At 39.7% G+C, this 19241-nt stretch overlaps 1 protein-coding gene across 1 annotated transcript; it reads left to right on the forward strand.

The window, feature by feature from the left end:
• Positions 1 to 15185: 15185 nt before the first annotated feature.
• LOC134664004 (cuticle protein 16.5-like) lies at positions 15186 to 16890 on the forward strand. The gene is made up of 2 exons (XM_063520568.1): positions 15186 to 15282; positions 15988 to 16890. Exons 1-2 carry the CDS (start codon positions 15271 to 15273, stop codon positions 16759 to 16761), a joined length of 786 nt encoding a protein of 261 aa, XP_063376638.1. The 5' UTR covers positions 15186 to 15270; the 3' UTR covers positions 16762 to 16890.
• Positions 16891 to 19241: the final 2351 nt, after the last annotated feature.

Consider the following 19241-nt stretch of genomic DNA (forward strand, 5'->3'; position numbering starts at 1 on the left):
GTATGATTGGCAGTAAAACGTCAAACGTCATTTGAATTGTCGTGAACGTGGAAATACGTGGTTATTTTTTATTGTAATTGGTAAAATAACTTTAGCTGTTATTTAAATGGGGGCCAAATCTTTAAGGAAATGTGAAGTTTGTAGTGGGTGTGTAAGAAGACTAACTACTGGCGCATTTTTGGCCAAATTTCCACTTGATCCGAACAGGTCGGTAAACTGTTGTTTGTATGCAATATTTTCATTTTTTACTTTGAGTCGTTAAAAGTTACTAATTTAATTAGTTTTAGTCGTGTACAATCCATGATTAAAACGAAAATATTTTGTGAATAAAGTATTTTTAAGTAAAAAACTAAGTAACCTATGACACGAATAGTGTACGACCAATTTATCGATAATCTCTTTATTTCAGATGTCGATTATGGGCAAAGCTGAGGAAAAGGAAATGAGGATTTGGCGTATTTATTTACCTATTCAAAAGCTGAATGGAAACAAGTTCATTTGTGGAAATCATTCTCCATCCAGTGCCTTGAATAAAAAGGGACCAGATTAAAAAAGAATGCGCGCGAATTCAGCATATTGTAATATGCCTACTTGAATAATAAACTATGTTATTTTTATCATGTAAAATAAAATTGTTTATATATATAATGTTCTTTTATTTTATTAATCCACGTGATTCTCAAAATGTACTGTTACAGTAGTACAGTAGGTAAATACAGCAGCACGTATCGCACATTTATCGATATCGATAAACAGTAGGTACTGGAAGTGTCGAGCCCTAGCGTTGTTTTTTTTTGTGTTGGTAGTATTGTGTGTGGTTTTTTTTTAACAATTATGGCCTGGATGCGAGATCTTTAAGCCTGTATTTGGTGTGTTGGGATATGTACGTTCATAATTCGGTTCGAGGATTGTTCGAGAGTGCCGACTCTTAAAACGTAGTGATTATATGCTCTTTGCTTTAAAGTATTTATAATTAGTCTAAACTACGTACAAAGACGTGTCCTTGGACGGGCCGCGTGTATTGTAAAATTACGGACGCATTGCAGACTGTAGGCCCGATTCGGATTTTGCAATATACAATACAATACAATACAATACTCTTTATTGCACACCTCACATACACGTAGTTTACAATAAATGGACAATAACATAAACAAAGACAGTAGAGGTAACAACAGGCGGTCTTATCGCTTAAGAGCGATCTCTTCCAGACAACCTTTGGGTATCGGAGACATAAGAATTAGAATATACGGTAGGTGGCGCAAAGAAAAAAATAACTTAACAACACAAAATATTACTATAGATAAACATACTTAAATACGTATAACCATAAACATACATAGACATACATAAAAAGTATATATTAAATAAAGAAACAACAGTGTCAATATTATAAAAATGAAAAACTAAGGTAGGGAAAGGTAGTATTCCTTAAGGTTTGATTTGAAGGAGGTAATAGATTGAGAACGTCTTAACTCGACAGGGAGGGAGTTCCATAGTCGAATGGCCCGAAAAGTAAATGAGCAATTATAGAATTTGGAAGAGGAAGATGGCACAGATAGGAGCAAATTTTGAGAGGATCTAAGAGAATTTACATAAGGGAAACGTTCCTTGATACCAAACATGACTTTTACCTTCTTATTGCTTGGCCTAGTAACATTGGTTGCCCTAATTGCGCTGCAAAAGAGAACTAGTTGATATCTAAACTATAACGTATCTAGAATGGATCTAGTACGTGTCGTCTCTTGTGAATATCTTGAAGTTCGAATACGGCAGTTATTCATTCATGGAATAGAACTCAAAGGATTTGCGCCAGACAGTAATCATAATAATCATAATCATAATCATAATCATATTTATTGGTAATATCATATTACATGTCACGATACATTAAATTAATTAATTTAATTAATTAATTAATTTGATTTGTCAGTAAACTTGTATGTTCGTATGAGTCGAGGTTCTTTGTTATTAATTATTATATTGCGGGTGCTAGAGGCGACAATATACTTACATACTTATATTAGGTACTTATATACATAGAACACCCATGATTCCTGTTCCTTATTTAAGGGAGGGGTCCTTTAAGGGGTTAATTTAGGGATAAAAAATGTTCTCTCTGATTCCATATAAACCAATAAACTAAAAATTTACAATATTGGTAGTACCTACTAAAGTAGGTGTGAGCACACTCCCATACGCGATATCGGTAAATTAAACGCGTATGTACCTACCTACTAACTACATATTTGACATCTTAATTCCAATAGATTAAAGTTGGCAACTATTAGGACACTGTCAAGCATGGGACATTTATCTTATAGGTACTTATTTTATCTACCAAAAATTTTAATATGCCATAATAAACTTGATCATATTAGAAGACATGTCTTCCAAAATTCAATGTGGGCGGAAGAGTGACTGATTACTAATTAAACATCGAGTTTTTATTCCACATAAATACGACATTAATTAATTAAAGGGGTAAATATCTCAACTATGTAAAGCAATCAGAGATAGCTTGATTGCAATTCTAAAGCATTACATTGTAAAATGGAAATGTGAAAACATGTGCGACTTGTAGGAACTTCGAAATTTTGATCTTGATTTGCTATTGACTTGACATTGACATTACATGACATTAGGTAGTCAGTGCAACTCGCTCGCACCTAGACTGTAGATGATCCAGATAGAGTTATGGTAACATTCCATTTCTAACCGCAGCTGCACTCCTAGTACTGAACGCGTCGCTGTTATTGTCAATTTCCATAATAAAATGAACAGTAATGCAGCTGTCGTTGGGAATGGACAATGGACTGTCACCTTTAGACCAAGTGTGCAGCGATATTGATATCCTAGACAGTGCAAGTGTTATTAAGTGTTAAAATAACACTTACACAGTTATTTTAACGTCATCACTTCATAGAAATTTGATGTTTAAAATAAAACTTGCACAGTCTGGGCTAGCAAAATCGCTGCCAACTAATCTTGATCTAACTCTAGAGTCTGTGCGGAAAGAGAAGAGTCGTGGCAGAAACGGGAACTAACATTTTAAATTTTATATGGCAATCAAACCTTTGACACCTGTCTTGTAAAAAGTAAACAAACTTCTGTCAATGTATATTTTTATTAACAAAAACCGCAAGTTTTATGTATAAAATATTTTCAAAACACGATAAAACCGTACATAAAACCACAGGGAAAATTATATTTAACATTCTTCGGTTTTTTCAGCGGGAAGAAAAGGGCTAAAAGCCGACTATCTACTTACAAAAAGTCGCGGAACGTGTTTCCGCTATTCGCGGGTATTGATGTTGTATTTAATATTAAATAATTACCCCCCTAAGTAACTTGTCTCCGGTATATAATCGGTAAGTATATTCATTAAAAATATATTAATTTTCATAAATATGCAGGTCATTCATGATCTTTAAAATAACTGACAAATAGTCTTGATACTTGCCATTTTATGCATATTTATATGTAATTTCTTTTTCAGGATTGTGTAAAAGTACCTACGGTATCTCGAATAAAAGACCGCTAAAAGTAGGTGATATGCAAGAATTCGTAATCTACGTGCCGGATTCAAGCACATCCAGTTTAGATGAAGATAGTTCCTATGAGGGTCTCTGGTTGTTTTGACGCTAGCTCAAACATAAATGACATTGAATATTTTAATTCAGACTTCGATTACAAAGAATAAACTTTTTCTAATAAAATATTTCTTTATTTGTAAGTTCGTTTACTAGGTTCTGAATAAAACATTTTCTAATAAAATATTTCTTTACTGCTTACGAAATTGATCTGTATTCTGTTAGTTACGAAATTATATTTCATATTTAGCAGTGACTTTTCGGCGAAGTAAAATATCGTGAGATGAGAGAACCGGACATATCCCAATAAGGCCTACCTACTTATGCAGTATTCATATTCATATTCATATTTATTATTAATAATGTACACATACATTACAAGTCAAGTTTACAATGGGTGAAATATATCCCAGATAAAATTACAGCTCTATTGCCCAATTTCTACCCGATCTACCCGGTTTTAATAACTGTTGGACTGCACAGATTAGGCAGTACATAAATGAGATTCTATCTTGTTTGGTACTAAAATTACAGTTGTATTCGGCAGATTCTTAACTAGTTTTAGCAGTTTTGTCAATCGCAGTCACTTTTTAGTATCTGAGACATAAAATCAAAGTGTTTTTTAAAAAGAAAAGTAGTGCCTGCGCTAAATCAGAGGATTGAGTTGACGAGCCGACACCACCACCAGGCTCCGTTTAGTAAGCCGTGGTAAAAAACCGGAACAAAAGGGATTCAAGTATCATGACCTTTAGTATCGTACTATAATCACGTGACCAGTGTTGTCAGTATAGCAAAAACCATAAAATAGCACTGGCGCGCCCTCAAATCCCACGACTCTTCTCTTTCCGCACAGACTCTAGTAGGTACCATCAGCCGCAAAAGTGCATGGCGACTTTATCAATGAATTCATTCGTAATTTCTCCGTGCAATTTTCGCAGCTAACTGTACCTACATACGTACTATCCAAGATAGGTGTTCATGAGACACGCTCAGAGAAGAATTGGTCTAAAAGAGGTGTTACTTATTCGGGAAACGAGATAATCACAAGATCTAGAAACGATATAGAGATCAACTAGATTTACATTAGATATCGACTAGATGTGACTCGGATATCTAAGTCATAACTTGTCGAAATCGTTCAAGAGGGCCTCCAGAATCGCGGAAACGTCAAATTTGACATAATATATCTATCTTACAAATATCTTTAAATTATCCATATCGTAACTTGTTGAGGTCTAGTAGAGATCTAATACATTTTCAGAATCGAGCCGTAAGTATCAAACGCAAAGATATGTTTTCATAATAGCATTTTTTTTTGTCAAGTAATGTCGTTGACCTCGTAATCGTAACGAGATGCAATTCTGTAGTTTGACTTCTCTCGCGATCACACTTTTATCGTTAAGAAATTTTATCTCATCGAGATTATCTCGACATCCGTGACTCGCAACAATTTATAAGCGCGGGAGATACACGAGTCGATATCAAATCAATATCCATTTTTTAAAGATCGAATGCTTCTACTTCAGTCTATTATTATACTCACCAGTAAGGCTCTGATTGAATAAAATCGCAAACTTATCTTGAATCCTTAACAAGGACCTACACCACATTCTCCAACAAATAATTTAATTCAAATTGCGGGGGCCAAGTGTGCGTCGACTGTACAAAGACTTGTCGTCGCGCTTAATAGAGGCTTCTGGTGACGAGAGGGCTGGCCACTATTTCGCCCAGCGTATTAGCATCGCTATACAGCGGGGAAATACGGCCAGCCTTCTGGGCACCTTGCCCGTTGACGGCGATCTGGGGCAAAGTTTTTACCTATAGTTTTGTAAGTTTTATTATGTTTGTTTATTTATTTCTTTGTTTTTATCAATAAAGAAATTATTACTGCCTTTGGGGGATGATTGGCTGTCAGTTGTGTTGCATAATGCCGGTTTTTGGATTCTTGAGTGACGTCGGGCCGAGCGGCTCACGCTGGAGGGTAGCGGGATCCGAGGCACGGTCTTGCCGGTGGCCGACCGCAGGAAGTTGGGGGCCCAATTGTACGACAGCCACGTACGAGAGGCTGCCCCGCCACCTAGCGAAAAATCCTGGAATAGCTCCACCGTGCCAGATGGCGACTGGACGGGAGGACCCGGTGGGTTATTTCAGGGGGGCTCGGGCGTCCCCGCAGTCTCCAAGTGAGCTCCTCATTGTCCGGATTAGCTCAAGTGATCCAATTGGTAAACACAACACCTCGACAGGCATTTTTTTCACCCATCCCACACTCCACAAACATGAAGTCGAAAAGGAAAAAGAATAGGGTTAAACACCGGCTGCACTTCCTCCCATTGAAAGTGCACCTCACCAACATCAGGGGGTTGCACTCAAATATCGATCCGGTCCACCACCATCTTGAAACCGAAAAACCGCACCTATTCTTTTTGACGGAGACGCAAATCAAAACCCCAGCGGACGCGTCGTACCTCAACTACCCAGGCTACTCACTGGAACATAAGTTCAGAGCACGTGCTGGGGTCTGTGTGTACGTCCGCGATGACATTTGCTGCAAGCGTCTCCGTTGCTTTGAGGCTGCCAGGTTTTCCATTTTGTGGATTATGGTTGACTCGGGCTCAGAGAAAACTCTGTATGCCTGTGTCTACCGATCGCACAGCGGAAACCAGGAGACAACTAGGCTCTTTGACCACCTTACTGAGATGGCAGATAAAGCCCAACAGCGGTACCCTGCGGCTCAACTCGTATTCCTTGGGGACTTCCCGTTCAAGAATACCTGCCACGCTGGGAGGGAAGCGCGCAAATTTGCTGTATCCCTAAACCTTACCCAGCTGGTAAATGTTGCGACGCGGATACCGGATGTTACTGACCATACACCCAATCGCCTTGACCTTCTGCTGACAACTGATCCAGACAGGCACTCGGTTTCGGTCTCAGCTCCGCTAGGATCGTCCGATCACTGTCTAGTGAAATCCGTGTCGATCCACTCTCCTCCTGATCTCTGCCCTAGGGGCACGAGGAGAGTATGGCGATACGAGTCAGCGGACTGGGATGAGATGCGGCATTTCTTTGCGTCTTTCCCCTGGCAGCAGGTCTGTTTTTCTTCGGGTGACCCCTCTTGTTCTGCTGAGGCTGTTGCTGATGTGATTCGGCAGGGAATGGAATATTTCATTCCGTTCTCCGACCTATCGCTCGATCACAAGACCCGAGCATGGTACAATTCGGACTGTGCTAGAGCCGAGGCCCTTAAGCAGTCTGCATACCAGGCTTGGGTATTAGCCCGCGATACCAAAGCTGGAGCACAGAGGGTTCGCGCGAGGAAAAAAGCCTTTAACTCAGCTGCCAAGTCCTGCAAACGGGTGCTTCAAAAGGCTCGATTCGACCACGTCAGTCGAATAGGGGCCAAACTCGCCTCCTACCCTCCTGGTAGCAAGCGGTTCTGGTCCCTGTCGAAAGCGGTCGAATCCAACTTCTGCCGACCCACATTGCCACCTCTGCAGAAACCTGATGGGACACTGGCCCACTCCGCGACAGAGAAAGCTAACTTGTTTGCTTCTCTGTTTGCGAGCAATTCACGTCTAGATGCAGGCTCAAAACTTCCACCTACGCTACCTCAATGCAGTTCCTCTATGCAGAGAATTGCTATACATCAAAAAGAGGTACGCCGAGCTCTGCAGAATCTTGACGTGAATAAGGCCAATGGACCAGACGGTATACCTGCACGTGTACTAAAGCAGTGTGCGCCTGAGTTGTCTCCTGTACTGACACGCCTGTACCGCCTCTCTCTCCAAACAAGAACGGTGCCGAAATCCTGGAAGCTTGCAAACGTGCAGCCAGTACCCAAGAAGGGTAGTCGTGCTGATCCCTGCAATTACCGACCAATCGCCATTACCTCCATGCTCTGTAAAGTCATGGAAAGGGTACTTAACGGCAAGCTGCTGGCATACCTCGAAGCAAATGATCTGCTCAGTGACCGTCAGTATGGTTTTCGCCGAGGTCGGTCTACTGGGGATCTTTTAGCGTATGTCACGCACTGCTGCGGCGAGGCCATCGAGAGGAACGGTGAAGCGCTTGCTGTTTCACTGGACATCTCGAAGGCCTTTGACAGGGTTTGGCACGCAAGTCTCCTTAGCAAGCTTCCTGCATACGGTATCCCTGATGACTTTTGTAGCTGGCTATCTGATTTCTTGAGTGAACGGTCGATCAGAGTAGTTATTGATGGCTGCTCTTCGGACCTCATGGCCATTGACGCTGGTGTTCCTCAGGGGTCTGTTCTCTCCGCAACCCTTTTCCTGCTCCACATTAACGACATGCTGCAACCCAGCATTGTAGGTTATGCAGATGACAGTACGGTTGTTGAAAGATATTTGGCTAGTGCAGGGGACAGCAGGGAGGATATACGTTCACAGAGAGAGGCCATGGTTGAGCGAATGAACTTGACCCTTAGTCTCGTTTCCCAGTGGGGTGATGACAATCTGGTCACGTTCAATGCCTCCAAAACGCAGGCGTGTCTATTTTCCGCAAAACGGAGTCCATTCGACCTGACTCCTTCTTTCCGGGGTGCATCTGTACCTATTGCCGACAGTCTGGAACTCCTCGGCATGGAGCTGAGTTCAGTCCTCAGCTTCGGCAGCTTCATTGAGTCTAAAGCTCAAACTGCGGCCAGAAAGCTGGGCGTCCTAAATAAGGTGAAGCGATACTTAAAAAATGCCCTGTTAGAAATCCTGTAAATGTGTGGGTCAATGATAACGTTCGCCAATTGCGCCATCAAATACGTTCATCTAAAGTTAAGTTGTCTAGAGGCCACACAGACCCTGAGTCGTTCTCAAACTTACTAAATCTTGAGACGCGTTATGCGTGCGCATTAAAACATACGAGAACGCAGTACATAAACAACGTAATCGCAAATACTAATGACATGCGTCGTGGCGTGTGGCGTGTTGTTGCCTCGGAGACCTGTCGCAACAAAAATGCAGGGAACACCGCGCTGGACGTACTCGTGAGCCGGGCACCTGGAGACTCCCCCGCCGCGCGCGCCGCCTCCGCCGCCGATCAGCTGAACCGACATTACGTAACGGCTACTGATAACAGCGCCGGGCCAGCTGTTGATGTTGCGCTCGCCTACTTAAAAAAAATATCTGTCGGATAAGTTGCTTACATTTCAGTTTGAATACTTTACTCTCGATGAAATTGTGAAAACCATACAGTCCATAAAAGTGAAAGAGTCAAGGGATGTAAACGACATGTCCACTCACATTCTCACCTATCTACCACCGGTTCTAATCTCTCTGTTACTAAAGTTATTTAACAGTTGTGTCGAAATAGGAGCCTATCCAGACGCTTTAAAAACTATTAGGGTGCAACCTGTTTATAAGGGTAAAGGCGAGATGCATCTACCAAAATTTTACAGGCCTATATCATTAATCCCGATCGTCTCAAAAGTGTTTGAGCGTTTATTGAGTAAGAGAATAATGCACCACCTCACTGTTAATAATGTATTAAATGAACGACAATATGCATATCAACCGGGGCGCTCCACGGTGCACGCGGCGCGCGATGTGATCACGCGAGTGCTAACGCACCTCGAGTGCAGGCGACAAGTTGCAGCTATATTCTGCGACTTGTCGCGTGCATTCGAAATGGTCGACCACTCACTGCTTGTAAAAAAATTGGAGCACTACGGTGTTGAAGGCAGTCTTCTCCAAACAATAGCATCATTTCTACGTAACCGAACGCAATGTACTTATGTGCTCAATTCCAGATCTGGCTTTGAATCATTGCCAGGTTGTGCCGTTCCCCAAGGATCGACAATGGGAAATTACTTATTTCTATTACTGGAAAATGACATCACGGCGGCTAGTACTGACCCGGAATATGTAATGTTCGCCGATGATACATGTATAATAGTAAACGCCGATACTGTATCTAACTTAAAACACAAATTAAAAGAGGCAGTCGATAACATTACGTCATGGTTTAAGGCCAACGGGATGCTCCTTAACGTCGAAAAAACTCATATAATGCATTTTCAGCTGAGGAACACTAAAAATGAGAAACTTAATATATTGTCAAACAATATACTCATACCCCAAGTCGAACAGGTAAAATACCTTGGATTTTGTATTGACACAGGTCTCACGTGGTCGCCCCATATAGATGCCATCTGCGGCAAGCTAAGCTCAGCTTCTTATGCGCTATCGAGGCTAGCTCCTACCTTATCCGCTGATAACATTAAAAAGGCTTACTATGGCTACTTCCACTCCATCCTGATATATGGCATCGACCTGTGGGCAACAGCGGCTGATCGTGAAAAGGTGTTTAAAATCCAAAAGCGCGCCGTTCGAATAATTGCTAACAAACCGCACGATCATCCCGCTCGGAGCCTATTCAAAGAGCTGAAAATACTTACCCTACCTAGCGTATTCATTCTTGAAGCCTGTCTACACGTCCGGTACAACCTCGGGTCGTATCCAACTCGCGCCCAGCACCATGCCCCCGGCAGGAGCACGCGCGGCCAGCACCTTCTAGTCGTGCCGTCGCGGAGGCTAGCTAAGGTTCGAGGAACACTCGGTGTACTGGGGCCTAAAATTTACAACTGTCTTCCAGCTGACATACTAAACGCGCCCAGCGATACAGTTTTTAAAAACAAGGTTAAAAATCGGTTACTAGTTTTGGCTTGTTACACAATTGACGAATACTTTGAAATGATATCATTGGCCCACTCATAAATATTGTAATACATACTTAGTCAATATTAAACTGGCAATGGTTGTGAAAATATCTTACAATTAAACTTAAACTAATAACCAACTGTGTGTTAAGAAAGATATATAATTTAAAAATGTGACATATTAGTTATAATATATTTTTATGCCTGACATGTAAAATTCTGTGACTTTTACCAATAAAATTCTGATTCTGATTCTGATTCTGATTCTTCACACCTGGACAGCTTCTAACACTTTACAAAGCTCAAGTCCGGTCGTGTATGGAGTATTGCAGCCACCTGTGGGATGGCTCAGCTAAATACCAACTCGCCGCTTTGGACTCAGTGGAGCGCAGAGCCAGGAGGATGATTGGCGACAAGAAGCTAACGGCTAAGCTTCAGTCTTTGGCCCATCGGCGGAAAGTCGCCAGCCTGTCGGTATTCTACAGGCTGCACTTCGGGGAGTGTGCCCAAGAGCTACACGAGCTTATACCACCGTCCCCATTCTACCATCGGACTTTTAGACGCACGGCCGGTTTCCATCCTTACATGGTAGATATTCCACCAATTCGCACGAAGCGCTTTGCTTCTACTTTCCTTATGCGAACTGCCAAGGAATGGAATTCCCTGCCGGCGTCTATATTTCCGTGTTCTTATAACCCGGCAACCTTCAAATCAAGAGTGAACAGGCACCTTCTGGGCGAGCTCGCTCCATCGTAGGCCACGTCTACGCCTCGGCTAGTCTGTGGCCATGAGTAAGCCCATTCATAATAAAAAAAAAAAAAAAAATTACTGCCATTAAAAAAAAACATGTTTATTCAATCGATGTCCTTTTGGTTTAAATACAGATTTAGTTCTGGAGCTAGGCGTATGCATATACGTGTAAAGTGTGGAAGTATTTTTTTTTTTTTGCTGACATTGGATAGGTCCTATTAATTCTTAAAACATTAATACTGTTCACTTCCTGGAATTGATTGAAAAACATTTCAAAAAATTGATATGTGCTTAGTTACTTATTTTGATTATTTGATAGTTAAGTATTTCAAACTTACTATGAGAACCACGGCATTGTTTTAAAAAAGTACTTTCCACATTAGCAATAATAATTGAAACAAAATCTTTAAGCTCTAGCCGCCCACAGACCAAAATTTATACAATAAAGGTCTCCGGACGGTTAGCGGGTATACATAATTATTATATGTAATGGATATTAGGATAACTCACATTAGAACGGCCCGGATGCGGGACAAGGCATCCGACACTCCTTTTTTCATTATAGAAAACATCACGTGGCCCGGACCCGGGACGTTCTACTTATAGCGTGAGTCATCTTTATTACAATCAACTACTGACGATCATTTTTCAAATAAAACCACAATAAAACATTGACTTACCAATTTGGATTTACCTACATCAGTACGGATATAATGGTCATTCTTGTCTACGTGACAGCGTCATAAAACGGTGTCCGTCACTTTCTAACCCACGGTGTTAAAAAGTGACCACGGAAGAAAGAATGAGCGCGCCGCACAGTGTTTCGTCTAGAACAAGCTAGGTGGACAAAAGTCGTTATCAAATTATCTCTAATGAGTCATTAGATATGATAAACAACATGTTGAAACCCCCAAACCCATTAATAGATTATGTCTAACTTTCTAATTTTATGAGCCATAGGGTGCAGAAGTCAGCTAATGAGGTAAGTGCAATTGCACAATTTAATCAGTTGCAATTTTGTGATGCGTTCAACGACATCTCTTACAAGTAAAACGTTATTTTATGAAAAGGTTTGGTGATAGATCTTATAACTGAAGGTAAGCACTTTATATTTTTCATAAAAACATGTTCATATCAGTTGTAATAATGCTCGTATAGAGCAATAAATATGCACTTAAAAACGTGGTGAGATTTTCTTCATTTTAGAACTTTGATAGACTAGCAAATACTTGACACCGCTTGACACCGGTCTAGATTTTTGATATTATTTACTTGCATAATTCTATTTTATGATGGTGTATATTTCATTTTGCATAAATTTGCATAACATTTTTTTTTCATTTTTTTTGCAGAACACGTTCTCTCTATTTTAAGGAAGGGGTTTTTGAAGAATGGACAAATAAGGGGAAAAACGACTAAAATTTCCACCTTTATCAGTTTATATTGGTAAAATATGAGTTACGAGATTTCAAAGAAGAGTCTGAGAGACGGTTAAAAAATATTTTAACCAGTTATTCATCAAAACTGAATACCAAGTGGAATAGTGCGTCAAGATTTAAAGAAGCAATTTGTGAAAAAGTTTAAAAGTGGTATGGATGGCCAAAATATAGAATTACGAGTGTACATAACTAGACCAAGTGCATCAACGTCGTCTGAAAATGTTAATCCTGCAGGAAGACCCAAATTAAACTTCAAAAGTTCCCCTTTTAAAACGGAAAAAACGCTGAGTTAAAGATCTGGTACAATTACGTACCTATTTTTTAACTGCTGCCGAAATCCCGATTGATTCGTGATCGGCAGCAAATAAAACACGGCAAAAATGTTAAAAAATATTAGAGAAAGTCCACATAAGCCAACGTAGTCTTGTTCTTACGACAGCAGTAGGTACTTCAATGAATTCTAGGCAGCTAAGTGTTAATGAGGCATTAGCATATTATATTGAGTCAAAATCGACAAATACAAACTTACAAGCAGACTAAAATGTGGTCAATGAAGGCTGATTATCATAAATATTCATCATATGATTATTTGCCCAATGCAAAAGGTACAAGCGTGTTATTTCCTTCAGAAGAACTTTAAAAAACTTACGCAAAACAAGGAAAACAATTATTATTCTGATATAATACATGAGTTAGAACAGATTATAAGTTATTAATAATTAACAGATTAATTATTAATAATAAGTTAAGTTTTAATTAATTTTCTATATTACATTTTTATTTTTTTGTATATTTTAAAGTAAATACTATGAAAATAATGTATCTAATGAACTGTAAAATTTTGTTTATTATTGTGTTAATAATTTATTTGCAAAAAAATATATAATTAATTTAAATATATATTTTATTTTAATTTTTTTACTTTTTTTCATGGTATTTTAAAATTTTTAGTAAATTATATTTAATTAAGCAATACTAACCATAATACTACCCAAAAACACAAAAAAATAATTTTGTCCACCTAGCTTGTTCTAGACGAAACACTGTGCGCCGCGCTCAAAGTGACAGTTGTTTTATCACGATAAAGATGGATAAAACCATCCATAATACGCCGGCTGTGCAAGAATTATGGTAAACAACAGAATAAGTCTCTGTATGGCTGTTATGGGTAAAACCTCGGTCCTATCGACTGCTCTTCTTGAAAGTACCTAATCCAGGCTAGCTTTTAACCATCTTTTACCATGCGTTTTTACGCTCTCACATCTTTTTGCAGTTTCTAAGAAAATGGCCACGCACGCACTCTCTAGGTCTAATCTTGGCTTCGGCTCCTCGCACGCCCCATAATGGGTAAAGACAAATTTATATCTAGCCTATATACGTTCCATTTTATAAAAATTCTTCTGTTACAATTCCTTGAACTTATCCATCTCTCTTATAGCTTCTGACAATATGTCAGATGTATTCTTTGTCACATTTGGCTTGATACTAGTTACTAGTGGTATTTATTCGCAACCCACAACTACTGTTCACATAGCGCGATGGCAAAGAAATTGAAAATATAGTTCGCCTTGAAACTTATAAGGAACGACAGATGTAGCGTCATAGCTTAGCATGAAAATTAGACCGTTTGCGCATAACTAGTTATTTGTTTAGCATTTTATTGAACTAATTAAGACTGTTAAAACATTGCTCCAATATCCTTGCAAATTTGACAGAGATTACCTGATTAGGCTAAGTTTGGCCTGAATATAAGATAAAATGTCAACGTTTTTGAAGACTAATTAATTAGGGGTTTTATATCTTTATCACATCTACTTATTAAGTAGGTACCTAGTCTGTCTAAGCTATATTTTTGCACCGATTTGAACAGAGCAAAGGGAGCAAGTGTCACGCGTTATATTTTCATAAAAAATTGACACATTAAAGGAGGACATTGTCACAGTTTGTCATTACAAATGCCATGCAGAGTTAGCTTGGTTCGACTAACATTTTTGTTCATTATCTACATATTTTTAAAAACATTAATAATATCTCTCAAGTAACCACATAATTATGAGTGTGTTAAAAACACACGAAATTAGGACTTTCAAACATGAAGCTTATTGTTATTTAACATCATTTGAAATAAACGCAAATCGATAATTATATACTTAAACCAGACTTACTACCACAGCACTGATATTTTACCATAGCGTCCTATATAATTTACTTACTCCGACCTATTTATTATTCAAAAGTCAACCATAAAATCTGATAACGATGCATTTTTCGCATGACACAAACTTAAACTTAACAGATAAGCTCCTGCACACAAATTCCACTATAATTAACCGAAAAAAACATAAACACGTCTTCTGCCAAGCAGACGGCATAAATTACTCGAAGAATGCACCGACCGGCCAGCCATCCAGATCACAGCGACCTTGCGCTTCCGGATATATCATCGACAAACGCCCTGTACATGCTACACACGTATATCATAACCTCCTGAGACCCCCTGTACAATTTTTTGTACACTTCACAAGCTATTTTGAACTTTTGTTGAACAACAAAGAGTACCAAATTCAAAAACAAAACAACTGTTTCTGTGTCTCACAGGAGGTTAAAAATATGCCTGTGACATATACATACATAAAGCCTGAAAGCCAAGGAAATATCAACCTTATCACAAAGCGTTTGAGTCCACGGATGTTACCACGCACGGCTTTAGCGTATGAGGTCCATACTCTTGTTACCACGCCCTCATATTTGCTTCTTCGTATATAAGCTCGTCTCGTTCCTATGAGAATCATTCCTCGATTGGAAGTACTCTAGTCCGTACGCAATGGCTGCTAAGGTGATCTACTTATAATTACTAGTGTTGTGATTAATGTGGTTTTTATTCATTAGTGTTGACATTGGAGTTATTGAGATCTTAGCTAGAATTTAAAAAAACTCATAGAGTCTAGTGTGTTCGATCGATTATTCAATAAAATAAAAAAAGCGTGAAAATCCAAAAGCTGTTTCATAAATTTCTTAGTGCGTCCGTTATGGTTTCTCTTCAAAATAAGCTAACGTTTACAGTTTAACACGCAAAACGTCAAATACCTAGTTTCTAGAATCTATAAATAATTTAGCTAAGCTGATGTCAATATTCCTTTAAAATCTCTTCTTTATCTAATTTCATTTGAGTTTAAAAACTAATTTTTAAAAAAAAACAACCTAAAGGTGGCAATCGAACTATACAAATATTACTTAGTTCAATCTCATTTTTACGTGATACCCAGCGCATCTGGCTTTCATAAAACGACCGTTAAATTTTTTTTCTAAATTATATAGATTGTTTTATGAAAGTAATAGTAAAAGATTTCTAAAAATTTTATAAGTATTTAATAGTCCAACACAAATGGCCATAAAAACAACATAGGTACTTACGGAAATACATTGACAATTTGCAAACCTTATTACCGCGAAATAAGTTAAAGCGTTGCCGTTAGTCATACAACATTTTAGTTACTTTTATCTCTGTCACGTGATGTACAACTTTATCCTTTATTTCCAGTTTGTCGTAGTGCTCGCGCTGGCGGTGGCCGCCCAGGCGTCAGTGGTGCCCGTGGGCGTCGCGCGCGCAGACGACTACACCAGTTTCGCGTACGACGTGGCCGATCCCAACACCGGCGACTACAAGAGCCAGGTCGAGACGCGCGTCGGCGGCGTCGTGCAGGGCCAGTACTCGCTGCTGGACGCCGATGGCACCAAGCGTACCGTCGATTATGCCGCTGATGATGTCAATGGCTTCAACGCTGTCGTGCGCAAGGACCCTGTTGCCGTCGCTGCGCCTGTTGTGAGCGCGCCTGTTGTCAGCGCGCCTGTAGTCGAAGCCGCTCCCGCTGTGGTTGCCGCGCGCACTTACGCCGCCCCTGCCGTGTACTCCGCTGCTCCCGTTGTTGCCGCGCGCACTGTCGCCGCCCCTGCCGTATATTCGACCGGCGTGGTTGCTTCAGCGCCGGCTGTGTATGCCGCACGCACTGTTGCCGCTCCCGCTGTATACTCCGCCCCTGTAGTGGCCGCACGTACGGTTGCCGCTCCCTCCGTCTACTCGACCGGTGTGGTTGCTTCAGCACCCGCCGTATACGCCGCTAGCGCCCCCGTGGTAGCCACCCGCACCGTTGGCGTCGCCGCCCCGGCCGTCTACTCCGCCCCGGCCGTCTACTCCGCCCCGGCCGTCTACTCCGCCCCCGTCGTCGCCCGCTACGCCGCACCCTCCGTATACAGCTCATACTACGGCACCCCTTACACCTACGGCGCGTACGCTGCCCCGGTAGCTCAATGGTAACTTTAACAAAACCTTGTCTCAAGGTTCCTTAGCCATAAACCACGACGTGTTCTTCATAATGTATATAACTTATACGACTTTGTACATATGCAGTATGTATGCGAAATACAAACGTTTTATACTTAACAATCGTAATTTTTATAAGAACCAACCCCGTTGCACATCCCTATTCTCCCCAACAATATATATATAATGAATGAATGTTACCGTAAAACCAGGTAACTTTAGCCCACAACTTACAAGTATCTGATATAGGAAAGAAAAAGCATGAAAACTGAAACAAAATAAATGTAATGAGTACAAATCAAATGGCTCGTCGATAACGATAATCAACGTTAAAAACTGGACCATAGTTGTATTATAGGATTATATTAGTAACCTAATTTTACGGTACACAAATGTAATTGCAGGTATGTAGGTATATCAAATGAATCAGGCCCCAGAAAGTGGGTAAAAGTGAGTCACTCACACTGCTTATTATTTTATAACACCTTTAGCAAAATGTCAATGCAGCCAAGAACAAAGAAAATAGCGAGTACTGCGTAGGCTCCATGCCTGTGCGTGTTGGTAGTCATAAATAATAGCAGTTATAGAAATGGAGCATAAAGTGAACCTTGGTGCCTTCCCACACTATAGACGGTTCCGTGCGCTTCCTTTAAGGGAAACTGTACCTGCTTGTGTAAGTGTCGCACTTGATAGGCATAATAATATTCCAGTATAAAATAGTAATTACGATACAAGTACAACAAGTAGGAAATTCGCAACGAGTGGCGATAAATTAAAACACGACCGTGGGGAGTGTTTTTCAATCGACGAGAGCTGCGAATTACCTTTTCGCACGTTTTCGACATACGCACGTATAGTGTGCACTAGTTACCGCACTAGGGCGGTAAATTAGCACCACATGTACTGTGTGTAAACTATATGATATTTTGATAATTATTTAAAAAAAACCGGGCAAGTGCGAGTCGGACTCGCGCATGAAGGGTTCCGTACCATAATGCAAAAAAAAAGCAACAAAAAAACCGTCACCCATCCAAGTACTGACCACTCCCGACGTTGCTTAACTTTGGTCAAAAATCACGTTTGTTGTTGGGAGCCCCATTTAAATCTTTATTTTATTCTGTTTTTAGTATTTGTTGTTATAGCGGCAACAGAAATACATCATCTGTGAAAATTTCAACTGTCTAGCTATCACGGTTCGTGAGATACAGCCTGGTGACAGACAGACGGACGGACGGACGGACGGACGGATAGCGAAGTCTTAGTAATAGGGTCCCGTTTTACCCTTTGGGTACGGAACCCTAAAAAGTGAGTAAAATGTTTCGTTTTACATTTCTGAATATTATTATCATATTCAAAACTTTTGTGAGATAATTAGAAAAGACAATGCATCTAATTGCGTTACACGACTCACTTAACTAGCAATGAAATTAATTTTACGGAAAATGTTTGCTATGGTATGGTAGACAGGTATGCGGGGGCAATAGAGCCCCACCTGTTCATGAGCAATTCTCAAAAAGTTTGTACATTTCGATCATATCTTAGATTTCCCACCACATTTCCCAAAATGTCCCACAAAGTTTCTAAGAAATATTCCTTTTTTGTTACCAAATGTTTAAGGAAATCTAGTAACAAAACAGGAAAGTTTTATAATAACTTTCTGGGACATTGTGGGAAATATGGTGGAAGATACCACCAGTTTACCAGCATATCAATTTTTTTTTAAATCTACAGATCGAAAAGTACAAACTTTTGGATAATTACTCTCATAAGCCTTATACCTTATGGCATTAAGTCCACCTTTTGTACTATAAGGTTTTTCTTTTGTGCAATAAAGAATTAATAAATAAATAAGAGCCGTAACAGCCAGTACAAATCTCATTCACTAATTTACGGTATTCTCGGGCAATCGTCGATTCCAAATTAAAGCTGGTTTATTCAGTGTTTGTCCAATGGTTTATCATCTCAGCCATAAGACGTCCACTGCTAAATATAGGCCAATGGTTTATAGCTGTTACTTATGCGTTGCTGAATAAAATTATACAGTCTAATTTTCTTTTGCTAAAAAAAATATGAGAATAAAAACTAAGTAACACCTTACAGTGAAGTTGGTTTGATGTATAAAATTAATCCTTACATCGTGTTGGAGGCGTGTCATGTAGTCGACTAAAGCTAATTTGTAGAAATATTTAAAGGTAACAAAAATTGCCGTAATGCCAACGTAAAATTAATAATACGGACAAATTCATCATGTGCGTAACATGATACCATAAGGAAATGGTACTAAAAGCTAATAATGAAACAGGTAATTATAGTAAATTAACAAGGTCCTTAGGTTATGTGACTTGGATTTCGTAAGAACAATTGTAATAACTCATTCAGCCTAAGCTCTACTATAAAAGCTTTATAATCTGAAATACTGAAATTTTCCTGAACTTTCTCTATTATTGAAAACTTTGGAAAGTAATATTGAAATT

This window comes from Cydia fagiglandana, chromosome 4, assembly GCF_963556715.1.
Source record: "Cydia fagiglandana chromosome 4, ilCydFagi1.1, whole genome shotgun sequence".
In the NCBI taxonomy this organism is placed as follows: domain Eukaryota; kingdom Metazoa; phylum Arthropoda; class Insecta; order Lepidoptera; family Tortricidae; genus Cydia; species Cydia fagiglandana.